At 42.5% G+C, this 27711-nt stretch overlaps 3 protein-coding genes across 12 annotated transcripts; 1 reads left to right on the forward strand and 2 right to left on the reverse strand.

Moving 5' to 3' along the window:
• Nucleotides 1-1411: 1411 nt before the first annotated feature.
• LOC100829421 (transcription termination factor MTERF15, mitochondrial) lies at nucleotides 1412-5609 on the reverse strand. Of its 7 annotated transcripts, none has more exons than XM_024462723.1 (5): nucleotides 3989-5609; nucleotides 2802-3097; nucleotides 2359-2708; nucleotides 2229-2284; nucleotides 1412-1886 (listed from the first exon to the last, which is right to left on the reverse strand). In XM_024462723.1, exon 1 carries the CDS (start codon nucleotides 5512-5514, stop codon nucleotides 4546-4548), a length of 969 nt encoding a protein of 322 aa, XP_024318491.1. In that variant the 5' UTR covers nucleotides 5515-5609; the 3' UTR covers nucleotides 1412-1886; nucleotides 2229-2284; nucleotides 2359-2708; nucleotides 2802-3097; nucleotides 3989-4545. The 7 variants fall into 7 exon arrangements, with proteins under 7 accessions (XP_024318491.1, XP_024318492.1, XP_024318493.1 ...); XM_024462724.1 differs by having other exon boundaries at nucleotides 2229-2267; nucleotides 2341-2708; XM_024462725.1 differs by having other exon boundaries at nucleotides 2341-2708.
• A 1274-nt stretch (nucleotides 5610-6883) lies between these two features.
• Nucleotides 6884-8740, forward strand: LOC100829730 (uncharacterized protein At2g34160). Its single transcript, XM_003575459.4, has 5 exons — nucleotides 6884-7391; nucleotides 7794-7842; nucleotides 7916-7978; nucleotides 8092-8156; nucleotides 8246-8740. The coding sequence occupies exons 1-5, from the start codon at nucleotides 7089-7091 to the stop codon at nucleotides 8336-8338; spliced, it is 573 nt and encodes a 190-aa protein (XP_003575507.1). The 5' UTR covers nucleotides 6884-7088; the 3' UTR covers nucleotides 8339-8740.
• Nucleotides 8741-9306: 566 nt separating this feature from the next.
• Nucleotides 9307-27626, reverse strand: LOC100834129 (ubiquitin carboxyl-terminal hydrolase 12). Of its 4 annotated transcripts, none has more exons than XM_010238949.3 (32): nucleotides 27417-27625; nucleotides 27194-27266; nucleotides 26880-27030; nucleotides 26617-26774; nucleotides 25754-26019; nucleotides 25443-25661; nucleotides 25269-25377; nucleotides 24983-25098; nucleotides 22064-22162; nucleotides 20898-21007; nucleotides 20548-20622; nucleotides 19668-19746; nucleotides 19412-19558; nucleotides 19246-19326; nucleotides 19028-19147; nucleotides 18528-18650; nucleotides 17787-17864; nucleotides 17610-17698; nucleotides 17419-17527; nucleotides 16949-17017; nucleotides 16741-16851; nucleotides 16268-16323; nucleotides 16003-16180; nucleotides 15788-15889; nucleotides 15640-15711; nucleotides 15370-15435; nucleotides 15136-15201; nucleotides 11602-11685; nucleotides 11381-11497; nucleotides 10898-10972; nucleotides 10737-10823; nucleotides 9307-10076 (listed from the first exon to the last, which is right to left on the reverse strand). In XM_010238949.3, the coding sequence occupies exons 1-32, from the start codon at nucleotides 27444-27446 to the stop codon at nucleotides 10035-10037; spliced, it is 3357 nt and encodes a 1118-aa protein (XP_010237251.1). In that variant the 5' UTR covers nucleotides 27447-27625; the 3' UTR covers nucleotides 9307-10034. The 4 variants fall into 4 exon arrangements, with proteins under 4 accessions (XP_010237251.1, XP_010237252.1, XP_010237250.1 ...); XM_010238950.3 differs by having other exon boundaries at nucleotides 11381-11494; nucleotides 27194-27269; XM_010238948.3 differs by having other exon boundaries at nucleotides 27194-27269.
• Nucleotides 27627-27711: the final 85 nt, after the last annotated feature.

The following is a 27711-nucleotide window of genomic DNA, read 5'->3' on the forward strand; positions in this document are numbered from 1 at the left end:
AATATGGCGCCGAGATCAAGGTGAACGTCGCAGCCTCGCAGGGGCATGTCTCCGCTTGAAAACCTCATCGCCACTAACATTCGCAATGGGATCATCGGCTTTTGCATCTCCGTATAAGATTCCTAATACGACCTCTCAAGCCAAGCGTTCGATACCTTACAGAACTGTGTATAGGGTAAAGGAACCAACGTGTACGCATATATAGCCCTCAGTCTAAATAGGCAAAAGTTTCACATTTTGTCTTTTATTTTGCTCATTCAAAAAAGATACAATTACTACCAATATTTTCTGTTCAGCTTCTTTATGACCCAGATATTGGTAGCCGAGTCCTACCTCGTAGGAGCTAGGTATTTGTATTATTCAACAAAAACATTTTATGCTAAAAATTTGAAATTTGGGAAAGGGAGTTGCTCGTTCTAACGACTTTTTTTTTCTAGAATACACCCGAACAGGTGTATCATTGTATTAAAGAAAGAGTTGCTGCGACGCAACTCAAGACCCTAGGACGGGGGATACAAATTATTCAACCGGCAACATAGCGAGACGACTTTTGGGGAGCCAACTTAACCTTGGATTGAGGAATTAACAAGGGGGGCTTACTGGATTAACATAATTGTTCATATTTTCTAATCCGAGGGTGTTTCATTTTATGGTTAAGTCTTTCAGGGTACTCATGGATTGTTTTCTCGTACTTTTTATCTTCTTTGTTGGTTTAGTGATGGATAAACGGTTTGGCGCTCTACCATGCAAGAGACTTTATTAGAGACCACAAGTCCACAATGCATTAGGCAACATTAGGTTTCTAATTCTTGATGTGGAGACTCATGCAGCTCTTCAAATCATGTGACCTTAGGTCAGCATTTGTGCAGGCTTAGTATTCTGCATTTTCATCAGATACCACATACATAAAGGAATTAGGAATGTCAAGCAAATCTAAAGATGTTGATTTTGAAGAATCTTTATAGAGCTTTGGTTTTATCTCGGATCTTTCTCGTGGGTGTTCAATTGTTCATCTAAGTGTTTCGATCAGCACTTTCTCCAGTGAACTAATAAAATCAATTAAGTCAGATTGTTTAGGAGTCATATTGATTCGCTCAAGATATTCCGTAGTCACTAGAAAAATGCAGCTAAAATATAGTACTGCATGATGAAGTTACAAGGTCTTAGCTGCAGCTTAAAATATAGCACTACAACATTAGTGTAGTAGCATAACAGTAAGTTACGCATGTTGTACATATATACCAAGTACCCCAACTGAGATGTTGTAATCATCAACATTTAGAAGAGCTACTGTATATTTTTTACAAAAACATGTTCTTGTGCCATGAAGATTCCATAGTTTTTTTTCCTGCGAAAGAAGCTGATGGTGCCCAAATTATCTCTGTACTAGCTAGTTTAGTAGTTTGTGCCATTCTGGGAACAAGGAATAATCTTCAAACATGAAGTCCAGAAGCAAGGGGAGTGTTACAAGTTCAAACGCCAGATTCCAACTTCCAAGACTTAGAACATCGGTCGATTCATTACATGATTGATCAACGCACATCGTTATTTACAAAACTACTTGGCTTGAACTCTTCTCCTTCCAAGAAATCGCAAATGATTTTCTTGTACGCATGGCATCACAGAAATGGCACTATTCCGCTGCCACCTGTTAAATTTTCATATGCTTATGAAAGCAAGAATATGCATGCTTAGATCATCAGAACAACAATCTGTGACAGTCAACCCTGGAACCGGAAGTAGTTCTGGTTTGGCTGTTGTTCCTTTCATCTGGTGCCATCAGAGTGCGGCGAGTGGCAGTTGTTTGCGCCCGAACCAGGGTAATCATTGAGCTCAACCCCCATATTTCCACCGTGGACAAATTCTGTTCCCTCAACATTGATTGTCTGAATGACGCATATTTGTCAAAGTCAGTGGTGTACTTAGAAAAAAGTAGAAACAAAAATGGTGTTGCTTTAGATGTTTATATCGATGGTGTAGCGTCCTAGATCTTCTAGTACATATCAAAACGTACCATGAGAAAAGTTCTCGAATTTTGTTTCAATCGAGTTCAAGTATGACCTCACAAATCTCCTATACAAGGATTGTGCCATACCAACTACTTACAAGCTAAACACAGCTAAGACAAAAAAATATGTAACATCTCTTTGACTAGATTTAGCAAAAGCCAGGATAGAAAGCACGTCTTATGCCTGATCTATGTTATAGAACAGAGAGGTCTGAATCACCTGAGTTGTTGTGATGGAGATTGGAGTTGCTTTACTTTCCTGCAACATTCTTAAACCTGAATGGCAGAAATTCACATTCAATATGCAACAGATTAGAGCTTGAGAAGATTACCATGGAGAGATTCAGTACTTGATACACGCATGAGGCAGCATAAGACCAGGATCACTATGATTATATACAGCAGAGATATTTTCTTCATCCCCATCCACCTTTTCTTCTGCAGATATAACTAGCTCTCTAATTTCTACGATGGATTAACAAGACAGTGAATTACATCTGCTTTTATAGCAGCTTATCATGGAATAGATCTTCTGGTGAAAATTTGTCCACGATGGTGTGTAGCCCATCAATCAAAAGTTTAACTCTCCCGTTTGCTTTTGAAGTGCTTCATTAAAGCAAGAATGCAGCACAAACAATCTTTCTTGCATGTGAAGCGAAATTTGGCAACATTGTGTACACTGTCATTATTGCTGACAACACTGTGTAAACATATTACATGTCTCAGTTCAGAGAGAGATTTATTTTCTAGCAGAATAGCAGGTAATTATTCTGTTCATGTGTGCGAACAGTACCAAAGGTGCTGCAGCAGTGGTCCTGATTGGAGGACATCACGCCCGTGATTTGTTTTTCCGAATTAAGAGGCATTGGATGGCCAGACAACCCTTACCACTATTTATTTCCTGTCATGATGCCAGCAGCTTGGGCGGTAGCCTGCAGGTAAAGTTAAGTTGGTCCTTGTCATTTTCAGCACCTACCAATTTCTTTCTTCCTCCAATACGCCAGTGGACTCAGCACTAAGCTTGCAGGAAGTGTATCTTCTCTGAAAAGGTAAGACTACCTAAATCACAAGCTCCACGACAATAGGACACTGACAACATAAAAACCAACAACTTATTAAATTTAATTGTTAAATGTGTAGTCAAATGTCATAAGTCAGAGAAAGATCATCTTCTACGCTGTACATGCAAACTTAAAATTTTCGAGGATGAAAGAAGCATTAAATAAGTACTCCCTCCGATCCTAAATTGTTCTCGTTGTTTCAGTTACTTCTTATCTGAAACTGGGCATAAAGGATAGTGATTAGTGAGTATTATAACAGATATAGGTCAGCATTTCACAATTCAAAAGAACTTGCATCTCTCCTGTATTTATATGTATGGGAAATAGAACTGTCAACTAGCCATTTTCTTCCCAAAATAAAAAAAACTTGGAATTCTCTATTAAAAAATAATCTGATACAGAAAGAGTTAGGATCTGTAGAATATTAGGTGGAGAGAATGAGAAAGAAGGGAACGGATGTGCCACTATGGAAACTAAAAATGAAGACCAAAGAAATAAAAGGCATTCCAGATAAATCACTCTGTTGCTTATACATTCAGTTTTGTTTTGTTAAAACTTGAAGCAACAAATGAGCCTCGTACTCATATATAGTTAGTACTGCAGTCAAAGCATTACAACTTCAAAGTCTGCCAAGATTACTTTAAAGAAAGTCTGCCATGATTAAAAATCAATACTGCAAAGTTTTTAGTTCCTTGTTGACCAATATTTGAATTACAAATTTCATTAAAACTTCCATGGGATTATTATCATATTTCACACATGGGAAGATCAATAACAAAATCCCCCCAAAAAATGAATCTGATCAGAAAAAACACGCAGATTGGCACATGTCAAAGGTCGGGAAACTAACCAAGGACCATGATGCGTACACAAGAGCACCATTTGGTATACTATGCTACTTTGTCAGAAGGTAATATACCTCTCAATAGAATGTTCTTCCTTGATGATCATAAGTTCCTCAAAATGTACAGAAAGAAATATCATCACTCATTCATTGATAACTTGAGATAAGCTCCATAAAGTTGACAGCTATCATCAACCTGTTCTCTGCCTTGCTATCATCATAACATGACGGGGCCAATATAATTCAACTCAGCCTTAATCTAGGTCTTGTTTTCATCAGGACCCTGATCAACGGTGGAATTCCTTCCAAAGATGTGTTCCGAAATGGTAATTCCTTTCGTATTTATTCAACACAAATGCCATTTAGTTGGCACAATGCATTTCAATTGAACAAACACTCTTCGACAATACCAAGTGCAACATAACCATCATAAATCTCTCCAGAATCATACGCAATCCAATTCAAATTCACATTTAATTGGTATTATCTTGGAAAGAACAGAGCTAATGAACTGATTCCACAACAAACTTCATGTTCTTCACATCCTCTTCAGTGCTCTCATGCTTCATCGGCTTAAACAGCTTCCACAGCCCCACAGGATGCCGCTGCCTCACCTCATTCTTCTTCTCGAGCTAATGAAGTGACTCCACAACAAACTTCATGTTCTTCACATCCTCTTCAGTGCTCTCATGCTTCGTCGGCTTAAACAGCTTCCACAGCCCCACTGGATGCCACCGCCTCACCTCATTCTTCCTCTCCCTGACCAGCCCACCGAAAATCCTCTCGCACTCCGGGTACGGCTTCACGAACATATTGTAGAACTGCTGGCGACTGAACCTCACATAATGCTTCATCTCAATGGGATCCCCAAGCCCGCCGACTGACGCCAAGTACTCCAGCACATTGTGCCGCGGGATAATCCACCTGTCGAGATTCACCCCCAAGAACTCCGGGTACTCCACCAGCCACCCAATCTCAAACCCCATCCGGTTCACCAAGAACTCCAACTTCCTCTCCACATCCTCCAGGTCATATAGAATCGCCCGTGGCTCAACAGAGAGCACCCTCAGCGCATCCCGCCGGTTCAGCCCGTGCGCGTGCAGGAGCTCGACCCGCTGTCTCGCGGCGATTGCGGCCCAGAGCACTCCGTGAGAGAGGACCCGGTCCTTGACGGCGCCCCGGCAGCGGAGCCCGTCCAGGAGCTCGACGAGGCGAGACGGCTCACCGGGATCCATCGAGAGGAGTCCGTCTGGGTCGGACTCGAGGGCGTTCTTGATCTCGTCTCCGTGAAGGCGCAGGCCACGGAGTTCCCGGAGTAGGCGGCCCAGGCGGTCGGTGTTGGGTATACCGCGGAGAAAGGAGGTAGCCTCGGCGGCGGTGAGACCGGCCGTGCGGTGGAGGAGGTCGTGCAGGTCGGTGGTGGCTCGCGGGTGTTCTTGGTTTTGCGGGGAGTGGGTAGTGGTGGCGGGATTGAGGATGCGTTGGATGCGGAGGAGCTCGTGAACGTCGTGAGGAGAGGCGGAGGTGGAGGTGGAGAGGGGATTGGAGCAGTGGATAGAGCGGAGGAGGCGCCGGGGAAGAGGCCGTAGAGCGAAAGCCATGGCGGCGGCGGCGGTGGCGGCGGCGAGGGAGACAAACCCCAGTTCTAATTTCTGATTCTCTGAAACGAAATGCGGTTCCTTCGAAGCACCACAAAGTTCTGGGCCCGCCTGTCGGGGACTAATGTATGAAATAAATCTTTCTGCCTACCGAGAAGACGAACTTTTGCAGGTGACTTTTTCAAATGAAATGGATACCACAGAAATGTGGAATGGAATTTTGTCAAAATTATATAAGCAACGGAAAGGATCAATAAAGAAGAGCTAATGAGTTTCTCCCCTTTACATCTTGTATTCATTGTTTGTGTGCTTGATTGAATTTTTGATTGGCAAGTGCACAAGTGACCCTAGCCGATTTGAATTAAATTTTTGAATTCAAAAAAGAAGCTGTTTAAAATACAAATATGGGAAAAGAATATAAAGTAGGAAAAGGATCATGATTTTTTCTATAAAAATACCGGTTTCTTACACTTATGTATGTTTCAAAATTTATTTCCTCTTTTTTTTGAAATTTTCATATTCTCATAATGAAGTCCAACGTTTTTCGTGCTATTGTCGAGTTCTTTGATGATCGATCTATCTTTTTGGGTCTATTACTTTCTTTTATCATTCATTTTCTATAGTTCTTTGATCGTTTAGTCCTACTTCGTTATTACTCCCTTTGATCCAATTATTTGTCTCTATTTCGTCTAGACACGCATATATCTACACTCCAAAGCTGCGACAATTAATCTGAATTGGATGGAGTATCTAGGTTCTCGAGTTTCCAAATTTTTTAACAAAGTTGGTGGACCCAACATTAGTTGTCCCTAGGAAAGTTAGTCAATCCTTGGTTTGGGTTCAGGGGCATCAAAATAACGGGAGTATGTGGGCATCTTCTAGCCGGTTTAAAACTTAGTGTTACACGCTAATTTCTCCGATCCATAATAAGTCTCATTGATTTAATACAACTTAAGTAGTTCCTCCAGTCGGAGATTTAGTATAAAAATAATAAGTGTCGTAGATTTAGTATAAAAATAATAGTGTTAAAGATTTAGTACAAAATTGTATCCCCGGCACTTATTATGCATCGGAAGGAGTACGATTTTATGCTAAATCAGTGACATATATTATGAATTGGAGGGAGAAAGTTGTTATTAAACTAGGTCCATGATACAAGGAATAATATGCATGTGACTATAAAACTTAACATATTTTGTACAAATTATTATTAAAAAATATATTAAATCTCTTAATTTGAATTAAGATTTAGAATCAGACGGATTAGCTTACTAATCAAGCAAGATGCCATTTAACGGCGGTTTAGTAAAAGTATGCAGGTGGGCCCCGAAACCCGGTCCAAATGGAGGCGAGAACGCAAGTGCACCCAGACCCAGGCCCCGGGCAGCAGAGGCCAGAAATAACCACCGGGGCAAGCGCCAGCCCCGGGCGACCGCGGGATGGAGCGCGCGTAACCGCCGGCGCGACGCATCCAGTGCTTACTTGTACACCGGCCCCCACGAGCGGGGACCCACTCGCAGCCCCCAACCCTCTCTCGACGCGCGCGCGCACGCCACCGATCTCGATCGACGACAACGATGCAGGCGGTGAGGCCGGCTGCGCGGGAGGAGGAGGCGCAGGAGGTCCGGGAGGTGGTCAAGGAGGAGGCGCCCCAGGAGAAGGAGGTGGCCGTGGTCGGGGAACACCACCATCACCAGCAGCAAAGCAAGGCCAAGGGCTCCCAGGCCGCCGCCGCCGAGGAGGAGGAGGAGCTGGTGGACGTGGAGGCGGACCAGGCGGAGGCGGACGGCGAGGCCGAGGCGGGGGCGTCCGCCAAGAAGAACCGGATCCAGGTCTCCACCAACAAGAAGCCGCTCTACTTCTACGTCAACCTCGCCAAGGTATTTGGAACATCCGATCGGAGCTTAATTGGAGGCAGGCAGCAGGGGATATAAGGAAAAAGAGAGGGGATTAAGCCATTAATAAGGAATATCATCTGAGCATCACGAAACAACGGCGCAACGCAAATGCCCACAGCCACCCAACACGCATCGCAAACTAAAAATTAATGATGGCAATTGGGGTGGAAAAGGACTTTTGAATTGGTTTGTTTTTCAGTTAATGATCTTACAATTTAACAACTGCCTATCTTAACTTGCATGAACAATAGAACAATGGTACGCTCGTTTTTTCAAGAAATTGCGGTATTGAAGTTTGCTTCGTGGTGTTGAAATTCATGGAACTCTCAAAAAGAACTGGGTTTGGCATGCTATTTCCTTGATGCATATTGATGTTGGCTGCAGAGGTACATGCAGAACTACGATGAGGTTGAACTCTCGGCTCTGGGGATGGGTAATTATGATGACTCACCTCACATTTTATTCCTTGTTATTATAATTACTCACATCTCACTCTTTTATTCCAGCAATTGGAACTGTTGTGACTGTTTCTGAGATCCTCAAAAACAATGGCTTGGCCACTGAAAAGAGTAAGCACCATAGTTTTTGTTATACCGTTTGCAATAATCAATCATTTTTCCCATGTCACACAACTAAATCAATATGTTACTTACTAATTTATTTATTTCCTCCTTTTGTGCAGAGATCCTGACATCAACCATTGGAACCAAAGATGAGTTAAAGGGGCGACTCGTCCGTAAAGCCAAAGTAAGATTGATCTGTCACCATTCCTTCAGTTTCTGCATCCTGAATTACATGACAACCAACTTTTAGCTCAACAAGATTCTTGGTTTCAGATTGAAATTCTACTGTGTAAATCAGAGAACTTCAACAGCATCATGTCCAGCAAAAAATCTCCGAAATCCGCAGACGACGAAATCAAGGTCTGATCATGTCCACGGGAAGTTGATACCATCCTGTTTGAGACAGTGAGAGGCGGCACCAATCTGATCCAGTAGTAATTAGGGTACCTTAGTCCTTGTTAAGGAGTGATGGTTCATATCTTTGTGAGGAAGATGTTTCCTGTCACCCCTTAATTACTGCTCTGGTGTTCCAGCTGAAACCTGCAAAAATTGCAACACCTTGCAACTGCATCCGTATGAGATGATGATGATGAAATGCATTTAGAATCTCGGCCTTTTGAGGCTGGGGCTAGTATTCCTAAAAGCACCTCAGTTTTCAGTTTGTTGTACCTTTTGCTTATGAATTGAAGCATTTGGACGTGGAGATGATCGGTACTATAATCAATGGCTAAGGTTTTGTAATTTAAAATTCATGTCGTGTTTGGGTAATGAATTATGTTTCGAAACAAATCATAAGATTCCACCAGTAACCTCCCGTTCCAGCCAGACAAAAAACAACCTTTGAGCGTGGTATCCTGTTGTGATCATTTGTTTATTTTAAATCAACTTCCATATTCATAAGTGCAGGTTTAATGATTTCCTTTTCTTTTTAATAGGCAGTACCAAAATTAACTACTCCAGTCTAGTAGCCTCTCAAATTAACAGCATGTACTAAAATTCTTCCGAGCAAAGAACAAGAAAACAGATTTTGTTGGACTTTGCCATGATAAAAAAAAAAGGAAATGAAACAAATCATTAACTCATAACGAGCTTAGAACCTACTTAGGAGTTGGGCCTTAGAACCTAAGAAATATGTCAAACAATGTTAATCAACTCATTTGTATCTTCGTAAATCACTTCAGTGTCAGTTTACAAATATCTCTTCAAACATGTCATGTAGATCATGGATCGGAGGTTGTATTAAAGCCAGGCCCATCGCACGCGAGAAATAATCATTTCTCAACAAGATTTTATTTTCTGCTTGCTTTCTCAGATTCAACTATCTCCAGAAGATAAAAAAAAACATACGGAGTACATGTAGCTTTATTAGTATGGCCTTATGATGAGCGGTTATATTTTAAGTCGCAACTAAGCAACTTGCTCATTAGTTGAGTACAGTTATTGGATCAGAAGACTTCTTTTCCATTCTACAAGGGGAGAGAAAAATAGAATGTAGCAGCAGCATCAGAAGCTGCTAAGTTGAATCAAAATGATGCCAACAACATAGGCTGTGCTGGAACTGATGAAGCTGTACTATCTGCGGCAGTTATTATCTAATATTTCTCAACAGAGACCAAAAACTGAAACCAGCACCAAACCTGTTGTACAATCTACCCCATTCTTCCGATGCCACGATAAACGTCAGTGGCACATAAAGCAACCAGTCTTGGCTATAACCATGTATACATGCCCCTACCAAAATCTTCTTTTTATGTACCAGCTTTACTCTACACAAATAAAGCAACATCTATCCTAGCGGGGGCCATCACACTCGGCACAACTAATTAATCATTACGCTTGCTTCTTTGCGTGGGAGCAAGCAAGAGGGAAAGCCTTGAAAATTATCCTGCTGTCAATCACAGCGACGGCGTTAACCAGGAGCAAGTAATATTAGCCACAGCACATAAATGGCCATATTTTCCAACCGCCAATTTTCTTCCAGGAGGTCACTTTGAGAACCTCTTTGAGATGCTATCTCCGATGAGGTCTTTGTCAAGGGCTTGCACCCCAGGTGGAAGGTTTCTCAATTATAAATCTTCACAGGCTTCTCGTATGTGTGTCGGTTCTGCAGAGAGTTCAAGCCATTAAGTAAAGAACAATTATAGGACGGGGTAAGTCCAGATATTAAGTTCATGTAAATGATAACTCATCAGTCACCCTAACTTCTAACACGCAAATTAGTTGTGCAAATTTTGTGCCAGGGGTAAATCAACCCCAGCTAACCAGTGCATCTGCTGCTCTCTGAATATGGACATCGAATTTATTCCTTACAAGAGGATGACATTTAAGAGTAAATTTGGAGTGCATTGGGTGATGTAAAATATGTGCAGTTAGTCTCATGCTATCAACAGATGCTACAACAGATTTTCAATCAATTAAGTGCTCTTGCAAAATAACAAAGGCAGTTTTAAGAACACTCTTCACGCCATGTGTTACCATATGGGTTTCAAGGGGAAAAAGACGTACGATTTCAAAGAATTATCCAGAAAATGTAACCTCAATTTTATCACTGATGGTACATCAAAAGACACGATACTTAGGGAAAAATATTTTAAAACAAAAATAGAAAAAATAATAGACTGGAGTAGGACCAGTTACTGGCTACTTGGACTTGCTTTGGTGAATTTTCTAAATCCCCTTTTTCTATCCCTGGATCCTTCACCAATACAACTGAAAAACACATAAATGTCCTTTTTGTTCATATTAAGCCAACAGTGCCAAGTACCTGATTGGCTGTGTAAGACCTTTTTGGTGTTGTATCAGTGTGCTCCAAGCCAAGGTATTGTTCCCAAGCTCCGTAAACATCTCTCCTCTGTGGAATGAGAACAAAAACATCATTGTGTGAACATACTTAAACATGCACATGCTACAGCTCCAACTACTTGCCTGAAACCGTGCAGATACAACATCAGTATCCTGGATGTATTCCGGACGATTCATGGATATGAACGCAAGCTTCCACTGGTCAAATAAGTATTATGAGGGTGAGAAATGCATGTTGGCAGTTCAATTGAACGGAGAAGATAATATATTTGCTACAAACATGGTACATTGGTACTAGGCACAATCATAACGGGAATAATCTGGAGAGAAAGAGTGGTTAGGTAATACTAGTAGGAAAGAAGCAGTATTGGAGAGGGAGCCTGTTTGCCACTACATAGTTGGTACTGTAAATGAAGGACCTAGCGTGTACTGGGCATCAACAAATGAACCAGAAAAATGCCCCAGGACTTGAGAGTTCAGAGCCTCGACACTACAAATGGGGACGAGCCCCACCATACGCCCAAGGGAGAACCTCAACTCCCGTCATACATGCAGGAGAAAGGTTCCATTCTAAATGCAATATAAGGATATGTAAATATGGATTACCTTTGAGAATTCCTCATCCAGAACTCGGAGTTTTCTTCGCACACGCTCCATTACCTCTGATGCAGTCTCGCCTTCACGAATAACCAGTAAAAAGGGATCTCCGAAATTCTGAATCTGCTATTGGTCATGACAGTAACGCGAAGTGATATTGTTAAGTGTATGGATAGCAACTAACCTATGCAACTTGTCTTATTAGACTAATGATACCAAAAGTGTGATACCTGGTTCTGATTAGGATCTTTCATGAAATGATAGACATGAATTAACCGATCATGTGGAGCGAGATTCTTCTCCTCCTCAGGAATCTGTTACATTAGAAAACAATTTAATGCAAGACAAATGGCATCCGAGAATTATTTAATGCAAGTAGATGTGAACAGATAACTCCGCCTATGTTGCCTCAACATAGCCGGTCCCAAGCCCGAGTAAAGGAGGAGGGTTGTGATAGGCTTGGCGAGCCAACATAAAAAACCCAGCCACTCTTATGGAGATGAAACCCAAAAGAATTTCGTTGGGGCGTAACCCTCTTAGCGACGCGCCATACCGGAACCCGGGTGTGGTGTCAAATGGGCAAGGGCCGGGCCGTCACCCCCTAGGTGGCGCGCCGTATCTTGATCTGGATACGGTGACAAGTGAGCAAGGATCGGGTCGTCGCATCCTTAGTGGCGCGCTACATCGACGCCCGGATGTAGTGGAAAATGAGCAAGGGTCTTCGCAGTTGACTCGACGAGTGCGAAGGGTAAGGAAGCTAGCCGAGCCTAGGAGGATCCGCTTAGGTAGCTGGAACGTAGGGTCCTTGACAGGTAAGCTTCGGGAGCTAGTTGATACAGCGGTGAGGAGAGGTGTGGATATCCTTTGCGTCCAAGAAACCAAATGGAGGGGACAGAAGGCGAAGGAGGTGGAGGATACTGGCTTCAAGCTATGGTACACGGGGACGGCTACAAACAAAAATGGGGTAGGCATCTTGATCAACAAGAGCCTCAAGTCTGGAGTGGTAAATGTCAAGAGGTGTGGGGACCGGATTATCCTGGTTAAGCTGGTATTTGGGGACTTAGTTCTCAATGTTATCAGTGCATATGCCCCGCAAGTAGGCCACAATGAGAACACCAAGAGGGAGTTCCGGGAAGGCCTCGAGGACTTGGTTAGGAGTGTACCGAGTGGCGAGAAGCTCTTCATAGGAGGAGACCTCAATGGCCACGTGGGTACATCTAACACAGGTTTTGAGGGGGTGCATGGCGGCTTTGGCTATGGCATTAGGAACCAAGAAGGAGAAGATGTCTTAAGCTTTGCTCTAGCCTACGACATGATCGTAGCTAACACCCTCTTTAAAAAGAGAGAATCACATCTAGTGACTTTTAGTAGTGGTCAACACTGTAGCCAGATTGATTTCATCCTCTCGAGAAGAGAAGACAGAGGTGCGTGCCTAGATTGCAAGGTGATACCTGGGGAGAGTGTTGTCCATCAGCATAAGCTTGTGGTGGCTGATTTCCGCTTTCGGATTCGTGTCCAGCGGGATAAGCGTGCCAAAGTCGCTAGAACAAAGTGGTGGAAGCTCAATGGGGAGGTTGCTCAGGCGTTTAAGGAGAGGGTTATTAAGGAGGGCCCTTGGGAGGAAGAGGGTGATGCGGACAGTATGTGGATGAAGATGGCGACTTGCATTCGTAAGGTGGCCTCAGAGGAGTTTGGAGTGTCAAGGGGAAGTAGAAGAGAAGTTAAAGACACCTGGTGGTGGAATGATGATGTCCAAAAGGCTATTAAAGAGAAGAAGGATTGTTTCCGACGCCTATACTTGAATAGGAGTGCAGACAACATAGAGAAGTACAGGATGGCGAAGAAGGCCGCAAAGCGAGCTGTGAGTGAAGCACGGGGTCGGGCATATGAGGACCTCTACCAACGTTTAGACACGAAGGAAGGCGAAAGGGACATCTATAAGATGGCCAAGTTTCGAGAGAGGAAGACGAGGGATGTTGACCAAGTCAAATGCATCAAGGACGGAGCCGGCCAACTCCTGGTGAAGGACGAGGCGATCAAGCATAGATGGCGGGAGTACTTCGACAAGCTATTCAATGGGGAGACAGAGAGCTCTACCATTGAACTCGACGACTCCTTTGATGATACCAGTAGGCATTTTGTGCGGCAAATCCAAGAGTCTGAGGTCAAGGAAGCTTTAAAAAGGATGAAAGGAGGAAAGGCAATGGGCCCTGATTGCATCCCCATTGAGGTGTGGAGAGACCTCGGAGACATAGCGATAGTATGGCTAACTAAGCTTTTCAACCTCATTTTTCGGGCAAACAAGATGCCAGAAGAATGGAGACGGAGTATATTAGTACCAATCTTCAAGAACAAGGGGGATGTTCAGAGTTGTACTAATTACCGTGGAATTAAGCTGATGAGCCATACAATGAAGCTATGGGAGAGAGTCATTGAGCACCGCTTAAGACGAATGACAAGCGTGACCAAAAATCAGTTTGGTTTCATGCTTGGGAGGTCGACCATGGAAGCCATTTTCTTGGTACGACAGCTTATGGAGAGATACAAGGAGCAAAAGAAGGACCTGCATATGGTGTTCATTGACTTGGAGAAGGCCTACGATAAGATACCGCGAAATGTCATGTGGTGGGCCTTAGAGAAACACAAAGTCCCAGCAAAGTACATTACCCTCATCAAGGACATGTATGATAATGTTGTGACAAGTGTTCGAACAAGTGATGGCGACACTGATGACTTCCCGATTAAAATAGGACTGCACCAGGGGTCAGCTTTGAGCCCTTATCTTTTTGATTTGGTGATGGATGAGGTCACAAGGGATATACAAGGAGATATCCCATGGTGTATGCTCTTTGCGGATGATGTGGTGCTAGTCGATGATAGTCGGACAGGGGTCAATAGGAAGTTAGAGCTTTGGAGACAAACCTTGGAATCCAAAGGTTTTAGACTTAGTAGAACTAAAACCGAGTACATGAAGTGCGGTTTCAGTACTACTACGCCCGAGGAGGAGGAGGAGGAGGTTAGCCTTGATGGGCAGGTAGTGCCTCAGAAGGACACCTTTCGATATTTGGGGTCGATGCTGCAAAAGGATGGGGACATCGATGAAGATGTGAACCATCGAATCAAAGCCGGATGGATGAAGTGGCGCCAAGCTTCTGGCATTCTTTGTGACAAAAGAGTGCCACAAAAGCTAAAAGGCAAGTTCTATAGGACGGCGATTCGACCCGCAATATTGTATGGCGCTGAGTGTTGGCCGACTAAAAGGCGACATGTTCAACAGTTAGGTGTGGCGGAGATGCGCATGTTGAGGTGGATGTGTGGCCACACAAGGAGGGACCGCGTCCGGAATGATGATATTCGAGACAGAGTTGGGGTAGCACCGATTGCAGAGAAGCTTGTTCAGCATCGTTTAAGATGGTTTGGGCATATCCAGCGCAGGCCTCTAGATGCTCCAGTGCATAGCGGACGGCTAAAGCGTGCCGGAAATGTCAAGAGAGGTCGGGGTAGACCAAACTTGACATGGGAGGTGTCCGTAAAGAGAGATCTGAAGGGCTGGAATATCACCAAAGAACTAGCCATGAACAGGGCTGCATGGAAGCTTGCTATCCATGTGCCAGAACCATGAGTTGGTTGCGAGTTTTTATGGGTTTCACCTCTAGCCTACCCCAACTTGTTTGGGACTAAAGGCTTTGTTGTTGTTGTTGTTTGTAAGTAGATGTGAACAGATCAACGGGTCAAAATCATCAACGGAAACAGATGTCACAAACCTCCTCAGCACGTAGTGTCCAATACTGATCATTTATGTTCTCTATCTTCTCCTGAAGTGGAAATATCTGCAGATACAGATAAAAGTAAATTAATCACAACAACGGCAAATGGGTTAAAGATAAACAGAACACAAATTTTGGAAGGGAGTCAAAACCCAAGAAAATCAAGAGTGCTGAACGACTGACTTTGCATAGAGTGAACCATCTCAATTAACAAATAAAAAATGCACAGACCTTATAAATCTTGTGGTAGAAAACTTCAAGCAATCGGAGCTCAGCATCAGTATTCGATAGTTCAACCTGTTTAGCACAAGATGAAGATCAGATACATGCTTTTACCAAAATGAAGCAGCTTATAACAAGAAGATAAAAGGGGTAGTTACTAAATAGATGCCACTTGGTGGTCAGATTTGCAAAAATTGAGGTTATCACCAACTTTATTTTCAGCTCTCCAGATAAAAGAAAAAAACACTGAATAAACTAGGATGGTAGACGAGCGATCACCTTTGTTTTCAAGTCAGTTATCACATCGCTGATGGTGCTGTTTTTTGGAAGCCTTATGCTATGAATTACAACCTGGGAAGTCACATGCATTAATTACATTTAGCAAATAAAATAAAAGTAAGAACATAAACCATGTAGGCAGACAAACCTCTTCTTTCGTTGCATGGTGAAATGCAACTTTAAGTGTTTTCAAACACTGCAATTCTGGCAGTGGAATGTCCAGAACCTCATAATACAATATGTCAGAAGTCTGTGAAAGGAGGGTAGGTAGATAAGATGTACAAAGTATCAGGGTCGTGTTACACCTTTTAAGTACAAAACTGTGTGTATCTGAGTAAACAAAAAAGAATGAACGAACAAAACCTGATTATAATGGACAAGCATATCCAATAGATGCTCTACTCCACGATATCTGATGGGTTGCGGTTTAGGTTGCTGAGAATAGCAATTGTGAGATGTAAGCCGAATTTTCGATGGATCATCCAAGCTGAGTTGACTTGCAACTCTCTCAACAACATCATCATAAGTATGAAGCTTTGACCTAAGTGAAGAAAACAATCATATATATGTAAGTTGGTTAAAAAGCAGTAGTTTCAATACAAACTTAAAGTGATTCACGATTCCTCACAATTCTAAACAAAAATCATCTTCCTTCGGCTTCTCCAGACACCGAAAGTGCACAACCTATAGTGCCAGAGAAAAAAAAAGATATACTAGTTATTCAGTAACAGTAAACAAGTTTAGTTGCAAATCATGTGGAACAAGGTAAAAAAACTTAGGTACAAGTGTGTACCTAAAGGATATTTATCATAATATAGAAAAATATGAGAAATTTGTCAAGAATAGGTTTAGTGCCAAAAAACAACGTAGGGTCAAAATGTTTTCCAAAGATACTGTTCAGAAAACTGTTTTGGGTTTGGACTTGGATATTCATGCTTGCCATGAACACCCAATCCATACCCAAATAAGTAATGACAATCATAGAGAGAACATCATGCCAAATGCACGAGAGTAAAAAACTGGTTCGAAATGGTACAGAAGAGTTGTACAAGACATCAAGTCAAGTTGAAAATACCATACTTGATGTGTATCTGAGTATACCTGCCTATTATGAACATACTCCAGGAAAGAAGGAACTTCTGCATATCGCAATTGAGTATCAGCATCTGGTACAGATGGCTTTTGGAAACATATTATGTCCCCATCTTCAAGCTACAGTACGAGAAACAATGAGAGAAACCCATCACTGGCTTTTAACTTCAGAACTAAAACTGCATGTATCTAGAAAGTGAGAATCTCCTTTTCAAACCTGACTAGAACGGAAAGTAAGTTTCTTGTCAATATGTTCACACATCACATGTGGCTCAAACTTAATTTCCTGCAGCATAACATTGACAAAAAAAACTCAGAATATCAATGTTGGGAAGATTATCACTATGAAACTGAGCTCAGCTCGGATGGCCAGCCCAGAGAGGCATGCTGGCTGCCCACCAGGGTCCAACCCCAAAAGGTAGCATTCTGATGTCTCACCTTGCAAAAATTAATATATGTATCTATAAACTGACGGGTTGCAATCACGCAACTCTTCCAGTTTAATTTTTTTTTAAAGTGCATACAAATATGCTAAATTAAGTCATTAGCATTAACTATCAGGCACAAGGCACAATTGAACGATTAACCAGCTGTGCAAAACTACAATAATGCATAAATATAAGTTATAGAGCTTTGTGAAGTTTGGAGAAATACACTTAATTTTAAACAATTGAACATTGTACTCACCTCATATAGCTCAATTTCTTCGTTTGGGGAAAATCCAGCCATTTCATTTAATTTTGTCAGGATATCAGATGGCTTTCCTAATGCCTTCACAAAAAGCCTACCAACAAAACTGTTTAACAAAATGGTGTTAGCATTGAAGTCTTCATTACCCAAAACAATAGGATGTTTGAGAATAAATATATGAGATATACCGAAGCTCTTCCTTTTCAGGGTTGTAAAGCTTGAAGAAAAGTAGAATATCTTCCTTGCTCTTCTCGGGAGGACGAATTGGACGCAAATCCTACAGTGATAACAAGTCATAATTAAGCATCTCTAATCTAATAACACAAATACGAGCATAAAAAATAGCAATTGCTTTACAACAGTACCAGCCCTAGCTCTACTTCTAGAAATAGCTTCAACTCAGCGTTGTGTGCCTTGTTTGAGACCTCCCTAAGTTGCCCCACCTGTGCAGCACAAGAGAACAATTATTATTTTATCATCAGAACTGAATCCACACAAACAAAAAAATAAAGAAATATAAGACATTATCCATCGTCCGTAAAAACTGCTTAAGTGTAGGAGTAACTGAATGAAGGTACAAAGAACAGCAAACATAGGAGTGATACATGATAACAATTTTAGTACAGTAACGCTCATTTTGGCAATTCAACCAAATTGATAGATTGTGAGGTCAACTAAACCGATGCTTCACATACCTGTAACAGATATCCATAGACAACTCTTACGAGTTTAACAAGTATACAACTTTCAACTAAAGTTATCATCCATTTGCAATTATGTGTCTATTCAACCCAAACAACTATCTAATCAACCAATTCCACGATAACATATATTGGCAAAAACAGAACATAAAACGTGTACAACTTTCCACATAAGTTACCATTCAGTTGCGACTTATGTGCATATGCAAATCACACAACTAAACAGAAGATATGTTGGCATGAAGGCACCAAAAAATCAGAAGTCAAGACCAAGCAAACGGTACTAAATAACTAAACATAGGCTTGAGATGCAAACTTAAATAATGCAAAAAGAATATATTTTTCACTCTTTAAACGGATTGAAAATTTATATTTTTAAACTTCCATAAAGAGTTTATGGCTCACTGATTGTGTTTCTTCATGAGGTGCCAGCGGACGATTGGGCCGGTATGTATGGTTTTGCCTCTTTGCCCACAACCAGAAGCGTTGAGACTGTACAGGAATTCCATATTCCTTTGCAACTTCCTCCTATTAAACAATAGATTAGGGAAACAAAATGAGATTCAAATGAAGTAAAGCATAATTGGTTATCTAATGTAGATCATAGTGCAATCCCAATAACTAAAATGCACAAAACACAACATGTAACTTGCAGTGCAACTAGTGAACAACAATCAACCAGACCAATACCAGTACCAACTAAGAGCACTGCCCCTTTGTTCCCAAGAAAATCGTCAAAGATAATATTACAGTACAAAATTAGATTGTTTTTCAAGGGGCTTGAGCTCATGTCAGAAAAACCGCACGGATGCAGCAGCTAAGTTTCCTATGTCTAGATGATATCACAAAAAGATTGACGATAAAACCTTGAGGTAGAAGACAGAGCTGTAATTTGGAAATATTACCTTGAATGAAGTGAATGGCAATTGTTTCTGTATACGGAAGCTACGGACTTTTTCATGGTCCACCAGATCAAAATATATATTTTTCCCAATTTGCTCCTTCAAATCTTCATCTCGAGCAACCTACATTCATTTTTTGTTGTTGCAAACAGAGCTCTATTAAAAGAAGTGCACCCCAAAAGCTATGCTGGCACATGACTGAGACTAGTAATCAACCATACCTTTATGATAGTGTAGAGGTGAGCTTCAGCTTTTTCCTTCTTCTTATGTTCTTTCTCTTCTTGTTCTTTCTTCAACCTTATCTGCAAAAGCAGTCAAACTGACTATCTGCAAAGATAATACGCCATATTAAATAGAAAGAGGGGAGAGTATATACATACTACTTACCCTCAAATGCTCAGCAATGTCCTTCTCATCAACGTTACACATTATTTTCTCCTTGTCGCTCTCACGAATATATACAAGCATGTAGGCATTTGAATACTTAGTGAACTTAAATGGGGTGTTATTGAAACCAGGGTTTACTTGAGGCAACTATTCCATTCAAAAAAAGAGAAGAGAATGTCATAAATACAAGCTGAACTAGATTACTAACCATCAAGTCTAATATACTGAATGAACAGTCATTAATTGCAAGACATACCTCTTCCTCGCCGCCGTACTGCTCTTCAAGCGCTTTTTTAGTGTCTTCTTTCGTTACTCTCTCATCATCAAATTTATACCTGAAAAGACAACATGCAGCCAGTAAAATTATAAAGCACTGCTGAATTGCGTTCAAGCATGTAGTAACCAGGGAGGAAAAGTTATGGTGTGCAGAAACACAAAGTGGTTTGGTATCACAGCTAGTTAAGCATGTCATTACTTGCAAGCAGGCTATTTAGCAGACAATAGACAATTAAGTATGTCAGAAGCCTCCTTCAGTTACACAAAGGTGCTACAAGTTGCAGTCAATTTAACATGCTGATGCAGCCAAAATGGGGAAGTGTATGACTGTCAACAGAAGCTATTAAAAAAAATACCCACGTAATGGCATCTCCAATCCTTAATTCCTATAGAAGCCATATGCTGGGGTCCACTCACAAAAACATGAAGCCCACAATGCTTAGAGTTGGCCTGGGATTTAAGCCGGGCCCCTCCACTGCCAAGACCCACAGTTTTTTTTTCTTTCTTCCCCAAATTCCCTCTCCCCAAAGCCTCAATCCAAAAAGCTCCCTTCCACTACCCACAGACAATTTTAGACCTCGTCTGGGATCTACCCATCTGGGACTATCTTACTAGCTGTTTGGATTGTCACGTTGTTGCGACCATGCATCGGCAGCGACAGGATATAAGAGCCTAGTTTTCTCATGAGTTATATACATGAGGGGCATGTTACACACTCTGTGAATGTAGTTATTCTACCACTATTTGTTATTTGATCACACATGGAAATAGGAACACATGGAACAGTGCCCGATAATAGTCTTCATATGGCAGTAAGTACTGAGGTAAAAGGAAAAGAAACTTGAAATGTAAAAACGCACCACTGATCCGAGAGTGTTGGTCGTATGAAAGCATAGTAGTGACCACCATGTACTCCTCCACTATGAACAAGAACACTGAATAAAGCATAAAACAAACATTAGCACCATGAAACACAGATCATGTCTATCTGACCTTATTATGATAACAAATTTTCTCATATGAAACTGTGATTACAAAATGAGTAATTTCCAAAGTGCCATATGTAAACTGTTTTGTGCAAACAGGCACCGTTGATTGGAATTACTAGTTTGCACATGCATAGACAGGATTCTTGTTCATGGATGTTCTTTATTATAAAACCATCCAAAAGACTCTACAGCGTACCAAAATGTCATATAAAATCCATTACCTGTGCAGAGTGTAAAGGTTTCTAATACTTCTATCTGCATCTGGAGTAAGATACTTCCCATCATCCCTATCAAGGTCAAGTTGTAGCGGGAACTCATAACGGTCATTAATCTACAGAAGCAAGTGTTACTTCGATTAGCAATTCCTAAGCATTATGTTCCAACATTTCTAAAATAGCAATTGCTTGAGCAAGCAAAACACAAATAACAGAAAAATGAATGAACAAAATATTTAAAATGTTAAACTGAGACATCCCAATCATATGGAACCACGAACAAAATGGGTAAATAATTCATCAGTAATTCATGAAAATAGTTTTGTAAATGACATGGATTTCAGCAATAAATGGATTGAAATATGATTGAGTCATTGACTATCTGAATTGAAATGCTGTACTAAGGATAACATTTGCAGACTTGCCCTATTTTAACAGCTGTATTCAGAGGACCCAGCTGGCATGAGTAAAAACAAAAGATAAACAAGAACTCCCTCCGTTCAGCTTTTTAGGAGGCATTTTTACTAGGTCAGTGTGCAGCAACAAAAGGCGCACTCTAGTTTCAAAGTACCTTTGCTCAGATGCATATGACTGCATCACTAGCTTTCTCCCCAGATGCATGCAGTTAATGGTTGATGTTGCACACAGAGAAAAGATGAGCATTGGATGTTTTTAGAAGGTGGATTGATAGGGGATAGTTTCGACAATTTCAGTACCATATTGGACTATGGGATTCTTCTATCCCAATAAGGAATGGCAATACACAGGACAATAAAAGCCCAACCAAACGGAGCCTAAGCCTATTTGATGCAGTTTGACTACTTGAACAAAAAATGGTCATTTTGCTCACCTACCAAATGCAGATTCTACACAGAATACACATACTATTATGCTATTTCATGCCAATCTTTAAGGAGTCGTTCCAACTAGTATGTAAGCGGCTGCAAGTTCACCCACAACAGAATAGGGTAGATTGGAAAAGGTAAAGGATCATAATCTCAAACAGCTAAACCATTATGAATGTTTCATCAGTCTAAAACATCACGGTTAGTCCAGCACCAAACCTCCATATTCATACCATGATGTTATAAAAATAACCATTATTCTGTACATAATCTGCTCGAAACAGGTGATCCTAAATAATTTGCCAATTTAAAGGTGACAGACCCAACCTTAACCATTGTATCTCGCATATAATCATATTCAAAACGCTTCAGTTGAAGTTGCAAGACAGGAGGAAAATCAAGGAAGAGAACACCCTTTTTTGCATCCTGGAAATAACATTTAGACCAAATTCAGGTGACAAAAAAAGAAAGATCAGATAAGTATAATCATTACATCAATTTCCTTCATTAGAAGAGAACAGTAATCAACATTTTTTTAAAATCTCAAAATACCTTTAAGTAAATTATTTCCATGGATTGACTAATGCAAGTGTACTACAGTATCATTAGAGGAATACATAAAGATCATCTGATACTCATATCTATAATCATGCTACTAAATACCTAGCTATAGCATTTTTGTACCCAAACATAAAGAAATGAGCCAATGTTCCGTTATAGTAGCAATGGACCAATGGCCAGCGGGCACTATAGTTCCAAGTAGCTCAGTTGTTTGCCTTAGCTCATAACTAGTGATAGCTTCACTAGTCCATACAGCTAGCAATGTCCAAAATAATATGCTAACTTTGAACTCCAATTTTACTAGAAGGCCAAAGGACATGAATTATAAGCTTAAACTGGAGAAAAATGCACGTTTAGTCATTGAACTTGAGTTGATTGTGCAACTTAGTCCTCGATCTCTGAAAACGCTCATCTAGGTCATCAAACTTTAAAATACATTACAGTCCTATACGGTGAGGCATACGTATTTTAATGACATGACACGTCTCTGACCAGTGGGACCCACTTGCTGACAATTAGAGTTACAATCATTTTGAAATAACCCCCCTGCATCTTTCTTCTCATGAATCAACCCATCCCCTCCTTCCCATCCCCATCTAAACACAGCTAGACTCTGGCTACCCAAATCAAACTGGAGTATGCCATGGCGCTGGCAACCCCGCTCCTCCGACAACAGCTCGAAGCTGCAACGAATACGAGTGAATGGACAGAGGGAGAGGAGAAAAAAAGCAACCAGCGCCCATAGGCTAGGTCGTCCACGGTCACAATCGAGAGAGTGCATAGGGGTTATTAATGTCAGCTGACTATTGGGTGGTGCTGTTCCTAGTTAAAAAAAAGGTAGTGACCCGTCACCATGCTCGACTGCTGACTGCTGGCGCACACATGGCAGAGGCCGCGACGTTGTGGGGCTCCAGCTCCACGCCCTCCTTCGGCGTTGGCTCCTACCGGCTACGTTGCACCAATACGGCGACACAGACACGGCGACACGCATACGGGGACACGGGACACGGTATTTTCCAAAAACAGCCATACAGGGACACGGCGAATATACACATATAAATAATAAAAATGTAAATTTTTTAAAGGAATTAAAAAATGTAATTACTAAGAGAAGAGATACAGCCTGTTTCCTATTGATGAATCGCTTTAAAGCTCGATGCAGTATAACAGGTACTAAAGCCCATGTCCATGTAACCGTTCACTTAAGCCCATGAAAGGCCCAGTTGAGAAAAATCCTAGACTATAGTACCTGTCCAGCCTCCAGCCGCAGCCAACCCTTCAGTCTCCAGCCGCCAACCATCCAGCCTCCAGCCACTCCAGCTACAGAACGGGCAATGAGGACAGCAGCAACATCCAGCAGCGGCAGGAGACGAGGCGCAGCGTCCAGCGATGAGGACAGCAGCCTACAGCTCCAGATTTGCGCCAGTGTGCAGCGTCCAGCGGCGGCGCAGGCACAGCGTCGCAGGAGGCCGGTCAGGGTGCTCGAGCAAATGGTCTGGTCTGTGGTCTCCCTTGGAGGTTAGGGTTTTTGTTGGGCCATATGCCCATATCCCCACAGCTGTATCACACCCCGTGTCCCAGCGTTTTTCAGCCGTGCCCGGATTTATTTTTATTTTTTAAAATTCGAAAATTCCGGCACACTTGGGGATACCCGTGTCCTGGCGTGTCCCCGTGTCCCGACGTGCGCGGCACACTGACACGGCTGCTCTGGCCGTATCAGTGCTTTCGAGCCTCCTGGCCACTGGCAGTGACCGTCTCGACTCAAGGAAGGCCTGGACGAGGCCGGAGAGGCATGCAGAGGCGTCGTGGTCGTGACCGGCGCTCGTGCCGATGGACCTCGCGTACCCACGGAGGCGCGTATGGACGGCATCGTGGAGGTCATGGTCTGTCGGCGCTGGCGAGCGGCTATCTCTTTCTCGCACGAGGCGCTGTGCTGTTCTCTGCATTCCCCCTTGTCTTCTCTGTGGAAGTGGAGGCGGGAGAGGAGGAAGGAGGTGGGCTGGAGGTGGAGGGAAGGAAGGGGATGAGATGAGAATGGGAATGGATTGGAGTAGGGGAAAGCGAGGCAGGGGGTAATTGCAATTCGTCCGTCACCTGAGCACGTTATCGAACGGGTCCCACCAGTCAGATAGTTGCCACATCACAAAAATATGTATGGCTTCGTCATGTAGGACCGTAATGCACCGTATTCTAAAGTTTGATGACCTAGGTAAGTGTTTTTAGAGATCAAGGACTAAATTGCACCGTCGACTCAAAGTCCAATTACTAAACATGCATTTTACTCCTTAAACTGTGACCAAAACTATCAGGAGATCTCATTTTTCTCTCTGTTCATATTCCAGCATCCATAGCATTTACTGATTAAGTAGTCATTTCGACATACATTAGTACTATTTTTTCACTTTTACTTCTACGCGTTCCTTATGCGACTTAAATTATATGTATATATCATTTTTTATATTAAAAATGTGATAGAGAATAGCTTGTGTGACAGCTTTCTAGAGCTTTCCTGGGCATTGCTGCGAAGCAACAAAAAACATGGTTTAAAAACCTTGTGCATAGTGAATCAAAATAGTAAATATAAAAAATAAACACTGCCCAGTAAGACCTCAAAAGGCACAACGAGAAAGATGCTACATAAATATTCAGCTTCAAAGCCGTAAACAGAACAGGATTTGTGAGTACCTGTAAGCCATGTTGCTCCGCCTGATATTTGTTATCACCATCTAGACTCTCCACCTCAACATATTTATCAAATGATGCATAAACATCACGACAGCCTTTGACATCAAGTTGTAAATCTGCAAGGCCAAAACATAAGGAACTGGCAAACAATTGATACATATACTCCCTCTGTCCTGAATTAACTGATGTGGATTTGTATAAGAATCTATACAAATCTACGTCAGTTATTTCAGGATGGAGGGAGTAGCACATTGGATGCAAACACGATGAAAATGGCAGGTCCTACCGTAAAAGGACTCTTTTCTGTTAGATTTATAGTCAACATTAATGCACTCAATGTAATTAATGTGGTGACCCTCAAATAGTTGTTCAATGGTTCCTTCCACAACAGTCCCCTGGGGAGAAAGCAAAGTTAATGACAAGTAACTCGCATAGAGATAGTTTATTATACGGCATTCACCTTCATCTTGTCTTCAAGTTTTTCGCAAAGAACTCTATTGAGCTCTTGCACATCATGCTGCATGAAAGAATCATAAGTGTCCCATCCAAAAGATTTGGTCAACTCTTTGGTAGCTACACTGTTGTCACTATACTGGAGCTTGTAAAAAAGGCTCTGCAGAGCTAAAGGAATGCTTCCAGATGGCATGTCATTCTCAGTAGTTGGCATGTGATATACCGCCTGAGAGAAATTTTCAAAAATAAACTAAAAATTAGCTCAAAATTTAGACACTTGACAAAGTATGTACGGTTGAACAATGCATCGTCTCACACCTTCCTGAAGTATGGTATATGGTACAATGTCTGCAGAAGAGAATTCATATAACAGGTAGCTCCCTGATTCTTGAGACCAACATAACCTGTCTCCTTTTTTGAGTCATAAGTCCAATAGTCAACCATTTTGCGAACGGCAACCTCAGCTTCGATAACAACGGTGTCATTCAGAAGATAGCCCCTACTTGGGTCATAAAGCTCACTCAAAGGCATAAAAGATGTGAAACCCCAATCACTCTCGCGTGCATTAAATTGATGTTGAGTATCTGCCAAACAAGGGACCAATATACAGCCTCAACAAGAGAAATATCATATCAATACCGAAAAGTTCAAATGTGGCCAAAGCACTGCAACACCGAAGCTTCATTCATTGCACACAGAAAAATAACTAGCCCAAGGATTCTTCGGAGAATGAGGCTACAATCAAGCTCATGCCAGGAATCAAGCTAATGTTCTTATACCATTACTAATACTCCCTCCGATTCATAATGTGTCAACTAAATCAGCGACACTTATTATGGATCGAAGGGAGTACATGATTAAAATTTAATTGAGGTTAAGGCTTCAGGCAAGAGTAATTGATCACAGAAGTTCAAAAAATAAAATTTCTTTGCTTAAAATATAAGATGCGTACATCTTCAGTTGCACATCCATCAAACTACATCTAGAGGTCAGTATGCACACAGAATCCTAGAAGGATACATCATAACAATTAAAGCTTAACGGGTTGTCAATGATCAAACAGTTGAGCACTCGTCATGTTCCAGTCAGCTGAAGACTTTCAATTTACATCGCTAGAGACTTCCATGACAGATGGTATCTTAAACATGTTAGATACAACACTAATCCAAGAAAGGCAGTACCTTTACGTGTCGTATACTTCTGGTGGACCTGGTTTACAATGGCCAAGCTGAACTGAGCATACCGGCTCCAACCATACGGGAGGTTCCCCGAGTCCGCAACATCCAAGTACATCGAGAGATGCTCCACATTATTTCCCTTGGGGAAGATCAGCACACGCCTGCACGCAAAGCCAGCACATCCATAAAAACCTTTGACTTCCAACAACTCCTACATGGAACGCGATTCCGCAACAAACCAAAATGGCAAGTTATCCAAAGCTCACCATTTAAATCCACCAACGACAAACACATCCGAGTAGTGCTTCTTTCCGCTGAGTCTGGTGAAGTTGTCGATCGTCCAGGTGAACCGGGACGTCTGTGGGTCCTCCGGTGGCTGGTTCTCCGCCATAGACACAGGTTCGGTCTGCGCCACCACTAGCAGCACGAAAAACAGTACCAGCGAGACCACGACACGTGAAAGATCAGCAACAGCTCGGAATGCATAAACCCGCCAACCACAACACCGCCGCCAGACGGGCGCGGCAACGACGCGGAGACCAACACACATGGGAGTAAATCGCGAGGCTGCCGGTCTCACCTTCCATTGGCTGCGCGGCGTCGGCGGCGGGGAGCTCCTGGTGCGGCACGAGCATCTCTTCGTCTTCCTGCTGCTGCTGCGGGGCACGGATGGCGGAGGGGTCAGATCCGGCGGCGGGCGTAAACCCTAGGAAAAAGAGGAGGCCCCCGATCGGCGGGGGGGAATTGGGGGGCCGACGAGCCGCGGAGATCGGGGCGAGTGAGGAGATAGGGCACGCACGTACCTCGAGAGGGGGAGGGGTCATCATAGTCATGGAGCCGTCGTCGCTTGGGCGGCGGTGGCCGCGGGTGAGGTGGCGGCCCGGGAGCAGGTGGCTGCCGCGCGCGAGCCGGCGGCGGCGGCGGCGAACGGCGGGCGGCGTGAGGCGGAGGACGACGAGGGATTGCGAGGGGGGGCGGGTGCTGCTGCGTGGGTGGAATGGAAACGGAAATGGTCGCGTGGTGTCGAGGGGTGGTTCGGGGATTTCCGGGGTCCAGCAGGGGCCGCACGGCAAGACGGAAATTTCTGAATTTTCACGT

Source organism: Brachypodium distachyon, chromosome 4 (genome assembly GCF_000005505.3).
Source record: "Brachypodium distachyon strain Bd21 chromosome 4, Brachypodium_distachyon_v3.0, whole genome shotgun sequence".
NCBI classification, from domain to species: domain Eukaryota; kingdom Viridiplantae; phylum Streptophyta; class Magnoliopsida; order Poales; family Poaceae; genus Brachypodium; species Brachypodium distachyon.